Below are 11,451 nucleotides of genomic sequence, written 5' to 3'. Positions count from 1 at the left end.
TTTCAACTGGACGACAAAGAGGTCAATGGAGTTGATCTCTCTACAGCGTTGTGATCACTGATGCCACGGCAGGGCTACAACATGCCGCTGGCTCCCGCCAGTTCTCCCAGGGCCAGGAACTTGTTCAGTTTGAACTGGAAGTCGATGGGGAGTTCACTGGAAGGTCTGTATCTCTCTCTCATCACTGAACTCAGGTAGGGAATGAGTGCACAGTCCTCTTCGAATGAGGCCACCTTCTTTTTGTACCTCTGGCGAGCGTAGTCCGTGCTTTTTTGGTTGAAAGCTTAAAAAAAAAAAAGTGAGAAGAACTTATCAGGTCATATACATAATTTCCAAAACAGTAAACCGACTAACATTTTGAAGATACAGTATTTATGAATCCAATTTGAATGCAAGAACTAAACGGAGCTGTTTTTAAACCATTCCCATTCTACTTGAACCATGTATTATTTAAATGTACCTTTCAAATAGAGAGCAACATAGAGGAAAGCTGATCTTTGCACGCTGAGAAATGGATACTTTGGTCTGAGACACCCAGCTGCTGTCATGGCCTTGATCAGCGGTACTGCCACACTCTGCAAACGGGTATAAATCAACATATGTTTGATCACAGAAAAAAACACTTCAGACGTGTGTAAAAGTTCACCAAAAAATACTGTTGTACCTGTTCCAAGTATCCCTGTATAGGGAGAGCTGTGATGGGTACAGGCTCGTCCAGAGGGGGAATCTTATTGGGCAGCTTCTGGTCCCAGTAGACTTCAGGAGTCCTTCATAGTAAAAAAGAAAAAGCTAATTTCAAGTCGGAGTGGACAGATTAAAACGGTTATGAGTGAAAAAGCGAAGGGCCTGCACCTCAAAAACTTGTCCTGTTTCTGCTTTGTCTCACAAACATAGATCCGTTCTCTGTAAGCAACAGCGTATTCCAACTTCCCTCGAACCAAAGCCTCATAGCTGAGGACAAATAATTTTTTTTAAATAGTACATTCGTGAATGATTGAGTTTCAGATAATAACCAATTGGCATATTTTGTTTTGATAAAATTCACCAAGTTCTGAGAAAAAAACAGTTGTGCTTGATACAACAGAAAGTTTGTGATTGTTTTTGATGATCTTTTAAGTCATAATAGCTCTGCAGGCTTTTGTAATTATTTCAAAAGTCCAAGCACCACATAACAGATTTCCACTGAGGAATAAAAACCTAAATCAGTTTCTCAAATTGTGCTGTGTAAACACATCTACGAGGAATAAGTCTACCCGATACTCTTTCAAGATTAAGTCCAGATATTTGTGTAGACAATGTGGTTAAAGTGCAAGTATTGCTTATCGGCCTTTTAAATGAAAATTCTACTCAATAGTAAGCCAAATATATTTCCTGAATGAGGCTGTGGATGGTGAAGTACCACTTTCAATTTGCTCTTTCCTCATTTTCAACTGCTTCCAGGCACATGACTACAGAATAATAGAACATATTACAAGAATATATCCTTGTAATAAACAGAGGTTCGCACTCTCCTGCTCTCCCATCTTTGTCTCTGGCAATGTTTTATTTAGGGGAATTGCCTTTGTATCAGTAAATTGTCAGATAAGACAAACACTCCTGTACAGACACTAAATATCTGTCAGAGACAATTTCCTCTGTGGAGCTGTAACATAAAAATACTTCTGCTGCTGGGAACATGTTTTCAAGTGAAGATGTACCTCTGTTTTCCATCGAGATAGGTAACGGGACAGAAACCTTTCAGCTCAGCTTGCTGTGGGAACTTGTCCTTCACCTGGATCTCAGTCAGCCTGCTGGGCAGCAGGGGGGCTTCTGGGAGGGAGTGAGGGCAGCCGGGCGCCACATATTGGTCAGGAGAAGACAAGAACCTCTGGCGTTCAGAGAGCAACAAAAGAAAGGTTATATCACAATATTTTGACTGCTGTGTGTCTTTCCTCACAGTGTTGATGTATTTTGTAAGTTCCACACAGGTTACTGACCTCCAAATGGTTTTTGTCACACATCTTATAATAGCATCCCTTGTACACAGCGGCATGTGTCAAAGCTGCAGTTTCTGAGCCGTCCAGCAGTTGCTGAGTCAGCGCCAGGCAGACGGGGCAGTACTGACCAAACTCTCCAAGCCGACACTCAAAATCTTTGGATGTGACACACAGCCTGTTGATGCAGGCTGCTTGCCCTGTTCAATCGGTGTACACGAGGACATTTTAGACATTAATAAAAGGTGCAGTGCAAGCAGTTTAGATCATTTGTGGACTCACCACTTTGTGTCCTTTCCACGTAAGAGTAGATGTATTTCACGCTGATACTGACGTCCTTCACAATGCGGTCCCAGAGCCACCATTTGCTCTTTAAGCCGTCCAGGAGGACGTAGTTCTGGTGCTGTTGCTGAAAGTACTGCCTCACTTGCACCACTTCGTTCTTGTAAATAGAATCGCAGAGGTGAAAGATCTCAGGGCTGTCAAGCATCGGGTGCGGCCTTCATTGAGAGGAGACACATTCTGTCATTAGATAAGCGTTTTTTGCAAAGACAGGTGGTCTTGCTGTTTGCTTCCTTACTTGTCTGGCTTCATCTTGTCTGCGTGGCCTCTTCTTGCTGTCTCCACTGTGTCCAGCTCCAGCTCCACTACGAGCATAGGGATGATGCTGAAAGACTCCATCAGCTCAGCCTGCTTCAGGGTCATTGGAAAGCCGTCCAGCACATACCTATGATGCCAAAGTGAATGTTGTCCTTTTATACAAACCAAAATATGATGAGAGTTCTTCGATATCTCGTGTGTGAGAAAGGAAACTTTCATCTTACCCTCGAGAGCTGCAAACAGAACTCATGAGCGCCACCTCCAGACAGTGAACAGCGAGTTCATCGGGCACAACAAGGCCCTTTGTGAGGTATGTTTTCAGCTGTGCAGCCAGGTTGGTATTGCCCTGAGTGGTGAGCACCATGCGCATAGCTCTACCGATGGACAAGCGAGCCACTCCATATTTCTGAGCGAGCGTCTGTGCGACTGGAGGTAAAACAGACAATCAAGCTAAATAAATGGTTGCTCTGGCCGCTAAAACAAAGATAAAGTTTGTCTTACCGGTGGTTTTTCCAGATTTGCGAGGTCCAATGACAGATAATTTAATGGGAAATGACGTGGTGGGCTTCTGTTGCCGTAGGTATTTTAAAGGGTTCAGCATGAATGTCTTACGGTTCTCCTTCGATGCAAAGAAGTAGATGAAGTGATGGAAGACCAAAGGATACGAGGCACTAAGAGGCCATAGCTGTGGCTGGATCAAGTCTCTTTCTTGATATTGCTGTGTGTGGGAATGTGCAAACACAGAGAGGTATGGCATACCCCGAGGGGAAGCATGGCCATTTTATGATTGTTTGACTGTTTGGCCTTTCACAAAATAGACTTACCTTGATGGGGTCATAGCAGCCGAAGGCACTGTGGAACTTATAGGATGAGAACAAGAGCTTGTGTGCGAGGTTGGATGAGATGGGCTGGCATCTTTGGAAGAGTGACTCCCTATTGGTCAGCAGCTGCTGGATTTTCTTGAGCAGACGCTGCTGAGAGATCTGGAGCTTGCAAGACCCTTCGATTGTCAGTACGGGTACATTTTGTTTGGTCAGGAGTTCCTGAAGACAACAACACAAAGCAACATATATTCTATCGAGTTTATACTCCAAAGACTTTCCTAACTCCATTTTAATTTTTGTCTATGTACCATTACAGCAACTTGGTTGTGGGTATCCGTCTCAAATCGCTCTTCTATTTCCATCTCCAGCCTCTCGGTAGCAGTATCCTCGGTATCTCCATTATCCAGGTCTTCATCGTCCTCTTCGAGAGGAAACTCCTCCTCCAGTATAGCCTGGATCTCATCTTCGGTGCTGTCTGCAGGTTCCTCTTCTTCTGCTCCATCAGACTCCTCATCCTCTTCATCACTGATCTGTTGGTTATGGAACAGATGGAAAGTGTTAATCACTGATGCAGAGGGAATAAGTGTCCTGAGTTCAAGACCAATTTATACTATACTTTGTCTTTCTCCTCCTTCAGAGCTCGTTCTGCTACAAGTTCAGCTCTTCTTTTGGAAATATCCTCCTCCTGGGTGAAAAAGATCACTGAGTGTGAGGGATACATGATAAATAGTATTCTACAGCCACTCTCATGTCAACGTACGGAAAATATAAAGCAAATCATCACTTTCTCACCCGTTTTTTCTTACGCAGATGACGGAGGAGATCAATCTTGGCTTCGCGGAGGCTGCGGCGCTCGCGCCATTTTTCTAGGTACGTTGGCAACAGACGCTGCTGAACGTCACTGACATCCACTTCCATGACTACTGCAGCGTCGGGGAAAAACTGTCGCTGCAACATGTACTGCACCTGAGCAGCATCTTGAGGGAAGCCCTCCAAAATGAAACCGGTGGATCTGAGGGTAATAAATGAATTAAAGTTGCTCAAGGTGTAAAAGCTGCAAAGAAAGCGTCAACCTATGTTGTGATTTGGACACAGTTTGGAAGACGACACCTCTTCTTGATGTTTTTGAATTAAACTAGAACACTAATTGCCTTAATTACTGAGTTTCGGAAGATAGGGAAGAATGATTTTTGTTGTCGAGAACGAAGCTTGGCTATCTGTGAGCTAGCTTTACCTTAGGAAATAACTTGAAAGAGTAGAATAAAACACATTAGTGTTAGCTTTTAATGACAGTAAAATTAAGATAGGATATATTTGTGTTTCTGTGTGTAACCACCTGTATGGTTCCTGCTCCCAAAATGGTGCGATCACGACATCCAGCACCTCTGGATCCAGTACTTCTTCACCAGACAGATAGGCTTTGATAGACAACTCTTCATCAGTCAATACTTCCTCCTGACAGAGGCATGATTGAAAGAGAGAACTATTCACCATCAAAAAGTTTGAATAAATAAATAAGCAAATCACAATGACATAAAAAATCATGCACAATTGAATTTTTTTGAACGGTACCTCTGTGTCATTGGGAGAAGCTTCCTCTGTCTCCTTCTCACCCTCCCCTCTCGCTTCATTGATTAGTTCCTCCAGGTCATCGGAGCTATCCTCTAACGACAGCAGCTCATCCGTATGAGGAACGCGCTTCTTCGTCTTGGCTATAATGAGCATTTGGAGTTGTTCCCTGAACTGAATGTGGAAGAGTCCAAGCTGGCGAGCGAGCTGCTCGCCATGGGTTGTCTTGCCCGACCCTCTGGCACCAAGCAAAAAGATCCGGAGGGCAGGAGGCTTGGACAGAAGACAAATGGAATTTTATCTTTTTCTGCACTTACTCAACTACTACCGGTAGTTTCTCTTCTATTGTCAGCTTTTACCTTCAGAGGCCCAATCTGTGCCACAAACTGTGTGGGGTTTTCAAGGAAGGAGTCTCTGGCATCTTGGCTGGAGAAATAGTAGGTCCTCTCACGATACTTGGCCGCAATTTCGTCTGTACAGGGCCACAGGGTGTTGTGGCTTTTTAAGACCACTGGGCAGAAGTGATTGGTGTCGCCTAACAATCTTTTCACTGCTGTGTCCTCCTGCATTCAATAAGGAAAAGGAGATTTTAAAATCTGAATATGTGGCAACAGAGCAGTAAAGTCTACACTTTTGTTTCCTTTGCTATATGCATGTTAAATATGTACAAACTTAGAATAAGTTAAAACTCCTGGGCACACTGACTTCATCATCCTCCGCTGCATAACTGTCATTGCTGAGTTCTTCTTCTTCCTCAAGCTCTGCTAAAGCCTCCATATCTTCCTCCTCCAGATCAGCTGCAGACACCTCCGAGGGCAAATACCTAAAGGTTTCTGAAAATCACGCATACAAAACAAAGTATTACTTGTGTTTTCATCCACGATTGCAATATCTACAGTGTTGGGAAGTTTCTTTATTCCAGCAGTGCCAGATAAGAAAACAGTATAAAAAGGTGCTTTTTACTCTGCAGCTCCTGAAGTATCTCTTGCACCAGATCATCGGGGCTTTTGCTGCCAATCTCCAGGACACAGTAGGGCACATGGAGGGCGTCCTCCATTTCTGCCCACTCTGTTACAAACTGGTGCATCTGAAGCTTGTACTCATCCATCTCAGGCCCTTCTGGATATCCCAGCTGCCAATGATACTGCAGTGCAACGTCTGTCGCCAGAGGAAGAAGCGGAAAAAAAGAACAAAAGTTGCGCGCTGTTTTAGTGCCACTTTAATGTCGTCTATCTTGTTAAGCGTGAGTAAATTTTAACACTATCCCACATAAATAAATAAATAAATATAAAAGAAAGGTTATTTTAATCATCAGTGTGTATGCAATTTTCACAAAGTGTGATGGTATCTCATTCATCCATTGTACCAAATATGAACCTTAATGAAGAAAATGATTTCAACTTTCAGATCCTCACACAGCATGCCCTTATCATAATGTTGTGACTTTATTACAAGTCTCACCTTCTTTTCTAATTTTGTCGGGATGCATTGTAATGGTGGCATCCGAATTCTCCGGATCTTCTGCGAATAAGAATACAATTAGAGTATTGATAACAATTATATATTATTAAAAAAAAAAGTAGATTGCTTTAACCAAAGGGAATACCGTCGGTGTCCTCGACAACAGTCTCCAGATTTGATCGTGCCTCCGGCTGCTTATTTAGGGGCCTACAGTGGAAATAAATAAACCACAAAAACTGTCAAAAAGAAAACAGTTCTATACACCAAATCGCAAAATCTGACAACATTGCATGAGGACTTACACGAATTGTTTCTCATCATGAGCCTGTTCTTCCTGTAACCTCTTCTCAACAGCCACGTCTATGTTTTTCTTATTTGTCGCATAGTTCCTTCTCAAAACTGCTTAACAAAGAGAAACAATTAGCGCAACGTACATGACAAACGATGTACATAACAGACAATGTGCAGTAATGTTTGGAGCCAAAGTTTAAACCTCAAATGTAAATGTGGCATCGATTGGAACGCAAGAGTTTTCCTTACCGTTATGTCCGTCACTGTCTCTGAGACAAAAAACAACGCTCGGCTTTATTCCAACTTGCTGTAAAGCTTCCATCTGTGAGAGATTCTTGGGGAAGTTGTCAAGTACCCATCCTGTACTGTCTTCAACATCCGAATCCAGCGCTTCAATCTGTCGCATCAACCCCATTGTCAATTCAATTGGCTAAAACAAAACTTCATATTTCAATAATTTTTAAAGCCGGATCACTGAAAAAAAATATCTGTCCATTTCTTTGGTGATGTGTTGGCAAGTTGTACAATATAACTGCAATGAACTAACAATAGCATACATGTTTATAATTGAACATTTTCTACATCAAAGCATAATCTTCCAGAAATGAAGAGCCTGAATTACAGAGATACTGTGTATAAATGTGAGTGCAAGCAGGCTGATTTCCAGTTTCACTCTCAAACAAACCGGTCTGTAGATGCCATGTTTTAGATCCTGGACAAACCTTATGTACCTGCTTCTGCAGTTCCTCGGCATGAAGGTCAAAAGAGGAGGAGTTCACTTGTTTTGCTTCTTCCACAGCACTCAGCACTATGGCTTGCACTTCTGGGTGGTCGTCCGTCACTGACAACAGACAAGAAGCACAATTTGCAATTTCTGATTAGATTACAACAGTGTTTTAAGAATTCCTTTCACCAAGCTTTTGTCTGCTTCGATGATACACAATACCACAAGTGAGTCCGAACGTCATTACTGAAAATGATTAAACACCATGGAAGTTCTACTTGCCTGTATTTGGAGCACCGTCGAGCTCTAACTTCAGTTTGACATTGTCAATTGCATCCGCAGTCGTCTCACGTTTGACTTTGTCAAGCCTCTGTTGCAGAACCGGCTGCATCAGTTGCTCCATGTCAAGAACTACTGCACCGCAGAGCTGAGCGAGGAGCTTACAAACGGTGCTCTTCCCTGACTGAGATGGTCCAACAATGGAAACTTTGCACGGCACCCTCGGCATTGGAGGAAGTAAATATCGTCTGGGGTTCATGAAGAACTTCTGGTAGGCCTTCTGAGACGACAGGATGTAAAGTTTGTCCTGAAACCTGCGGGGCGATAGAGATGAGCGCCACAGAATGAGACCGAGTCACATTTAAAGGCAGTTGGATAGCTTGATTTTGTTGAATGAGACGACAGTATGAACCCTCACCCTACGCTAAATTCAGGTTTGCCATTCATGACCTTGCCCTCCTTGAGAGCAACCGGACAAGTTTGGCCCCAGCGGCTCCTTCTCCACCTAAATCCAGGCACCACCGTCCTGGAGGACATAAATCGAAGTAGATCCTCCTGGTGAAGGGATTAGAATTATAAATTAAAATGATTGAACAGTAATAATTGAATTAGAAAAGGGTCCAGGGGTTGGTTTCAAACAAAAATCCATTAATAAAAACCCACAAAACTGTGTTTTAAGGTTCGAATGAAGTTTGCTTAGAAATTTTGGCGGTTTGATTGCAATAGGAAAGATGTAGTTCTGAATTTGACAAAACTACACAACAGCACAGTGAGATGTGTCATTGTGTATTGTTCAGAGGGTATTGGAGAGTTTTAGGTGCCTTGCTCAATGGCTTACTGTGGTGGGCAGTAGGACAGAGACAAGTCACAGCTTTCACTTTCTAAATTTCTTGGCAGCTCACGGATGAAAACATCCAGTTGCAAACCTGTTTCAATAACCTCCAGGCCACGTAACAGAACTAATTCTCTAACATGTTACTGAGCCGGATATAAAAATTGCCAGACCGTGTCCACATCCTCTAGCGATTCTTCATCATCGGCTTGGGAGAGGGGGATTGGAACCGACACACGTTTTATCGCCATAGATCCCAGATGAGACATGACAGACTGAAAATAAAACATTCAACCAGTCAGTTGAGAGTATATAAAAGCAGTTATACCAAACAGAAATATTCAAAAAACAACTTTGTTTACTCAAGCAGATTCACAAACAAATTATTTGTGCACGTGATCGCTTCAGCAGCGTGTGAAATGGTGATTACCACGACGAGATCTTCTGGAGCATTGTTTCCATTCAGCTCCAGTAGGTAGAGGGGGTTGTGGTCTGCCATGTATTTCTGAAATTCGTCACATCTTCATTTAACTTTTTGTTGTGTCATTCAGCAAGTTAATTACCCTTTGCTAGAGGCTGGTGAGGTTGTGTTTATTGATAGCGTCTGTTATATTGAAAAGAAGACTTTTAAGACACCATTCAGACTGTGTGAAATGTATAATGAGCTGATTCACAAAACAAATAGCAATATGAGAATTTGCAGTGTGTACGCTTTACTAACAGCTGGTATTTAGTTTGGTGAGCCTTGTACTTCGTATGTCTGTCAGGGCCACTACTGTTTGACTCACCTGCAGAGGTCTTAGCATGTTGTCTTTGAATGTATTTATATGAACACATGCGTTTGTGGCAGAGTGTTCCGGAATCCACACCATCTGGTCAATGATATCCCTCGGAAGCTCGTTTGCCTCAGCCTTCAAGCAGAACAAGCATGTGAATCATATGAGAGAAAAAAGTTCCCTTTGTAACTTTCTTGTCTAATGCTCAGGGGTTCATGTTGAATTACGAATGAATTTCTTCTGGGTTTGAAGATTCGTCAGAGACAACACTTGTCTCCCCTCATGCCATACCTGCTCCTCGTCGACCTCTGAATTCTGATCCTCGTCTTCCTCCTTCTTGTTGTACACGTTGTCATACGTCCACTGATCCCTGTTGTATAACTGCCCCGTCTCTGGATGCTGCCTCAGGCCCGACAGCCTCTGGACCAGGTCCTCATCAGCACACTGATGCAAGATGAGAACATCATGTTTAGAGTGAAGGCCGAGAGGCTGAAATACCTCAGCCGTGTCAAGAAAGCAAAAATACTGAATAGATGTGAATGTAACGTTTCAAACAACATAAAGCTGACACCAAACAAACAAACACAAAAAGTAGAAACCTTAATATTAATGATGACGTCAGGGGCGAGCTTGTGGTTTTTGATCTGTTCAATCTGCTCATGAATCTTCTGACAACCTTCTGACATGAATGGCAGGCAGCTCAACACGTAGCCTGTCATGACAATGTTAATTCTTCATTAGGATGTTGACTAAATCACACATCACAACTACATGTGGCGAATGAGAACATGAGCCGACACACACAGACTGATGGTTGAACTCACCATAGTGCTCAACATCTGGTGAGTTGAGCTTGGCGTGAATTAGCTCCAACACCAGATCATCTGGAACACTCCTCCCATCAGACAACATGCGCAAGAGCTAGAATTGGCAGACGATACAATTTTGGAATTGCGATGGAAAACCATAGGAACATTGATTAATCTTTGACATGATCAAAAGCTTCTCACCTCATTGCCCTCTTTTGTTTGGTTGGTTATGTGTGTGTTTAGCAAATGGGTATCTGAAATACAGTGAAGAAGAGTGTTTGGATTGTTTTGGATTAACACGGTTGTGCAAAAACCCCAAATACAAAACGTTTCTACCATCAATCAGGATACACTTCCAGGACTCAGCCAATGTTTGGGCCAGTGTAGATTTACCAACACCCTGTTGGAATAAAAACAAGGATGAACTAGTTCACAGACTTTCTTTTTCTCCAAAACATGTTTTACTTTGTGTTTGTGTCTTTGTTGGGTTTCAATGGGTTCTTAAATCAGCATCATACTGAAAAGCTTTCCTACAACATAATAGCTTCATGTCTCATGCATGTTACCATTACTAGCTGACTGCCTTGGTTTCTGGATATAACATATACTGACAACAAAAAGATGTTCGGTGGTGTCAATAGTATTTACCGGTTTTCCCACAATGATGAAACAAGTGGGCTTTGCAAGGAGACTTGCTTTTTCAACTTCATCTTCTATTAGGTTGTCCACTAAATCGTCCATTTTAAGCACTGTGGACACAGACAAGAATGAAAAACTGTCGCTTAGAACTGATCAGCTGCTTTTGTGATGAAAAAAACACATTTCTCATTATCTTATTTACATAGGTTTACTTGCTGTTATTTAGTAACATTCCTTTATTCTTTTGATCAATTTACATAAGAGGGTGCAGTAGCTACATGAGGACCCCGCTGTACTTTCTGCACTGGCTGCATGTGTGTCAAAGGATCCACTTTTAAATTGTACTTCTTCTCTTTAAAGCTTTGATTGGTTTCCGGCTTAAATACATCTTGGATTTACTAGAAGAATATGAAACATGCAAACCCCTGAGATCCCCTGGAAGGGATTTACTAAGTGTTTCAGAGTCAAAGCAAACAAGGTGAAGCAGCTCTTAGTTTCTACACTCCTCATCTGTGGAAGAAACTTACGAATCATTTTACCAATTAAGAATCTTAATTGCTAAAGATTGAGCTTCTTAATTGCCACATTTGAATGTTTTTTCCCTGTAAAAAGCTGTGAGTTGACTTTATATATAATTAATATATATAATTAAAGGGCAGTGAAGAATAATAAAG

At 42.2% G+C, this 11,451-nt stretch overlaps 1 protein-coding gene across 1 annotated transcript; it reads right to left on the bottom strand.

The window, feature by feature from the left end:
* Positions 1-74: 74 nt before the first annotated feature.
* Positions 75-10,879, bottom strand: ak9 (adenylate kinase 9; the record flags this gene model as incomplete). Its single annotated transcript, XM_080514050.1, has 35 exons — positions 75-283; positions 461-575; positions 665-767; positions 853-951; positions 1,698-1,867; positions 1,977-2,173; positions 2,256-2,452; positions 2,554-2,700; positions 2,798-2,999; positions 3,075-3,291; positions 3,398-3,616; positions 3,706-3,927; positions 4,014-4,082; positions 4,190-4,409; positions 4,734-4,852; positions 4,970-5,239; positions 5,326-5,529; positions 5,672-5,799; positions 5,930-6,124; positions 6,428-6,487; positions 6,573-6,634; positions 6,730-6,826; positions 6,968-7,115; positions 7,450-7,559; positions 7,725-8,035; positions 8,140-8,276; positions 8,727-8,828; positions 8,984-9,058; positions 9,342-9,464; positions 9,621-9,773; positions 9,929-10,041; positions 10,154-10,250; positions 10,340-10,392; positions 10,475-10,538; positions 10,787-10,879. The coding sequence occupies 35 exons, from the start codon at positions 10,877-10,879 to the stop codon at positions 75-77; spliced, it is 5,100 nt and encodes a 1,699-aa protein (XP_080370176.1).
* Positions 10,880-11,451: the final 572 nt, after the last annotated feature.

Source organism: Blennius ocellaris (assembly GCF_963422515.1).
Source record: "Blennius ocellaris genome assembly, chromosome: 18".
In the NCBI taxonomy this organism is placed as follows: Eukaryota; Metazoa; Chordata; class Actinopteri; order Blenniiformes; family Blenniidae; genus Blennius; species Blennius ocellaris.
The sequence above is the reverse complement of the archived record's forward strand: the minus strand, read 5'-3'. Positions and strand labels throughout refer to the sequence as shown.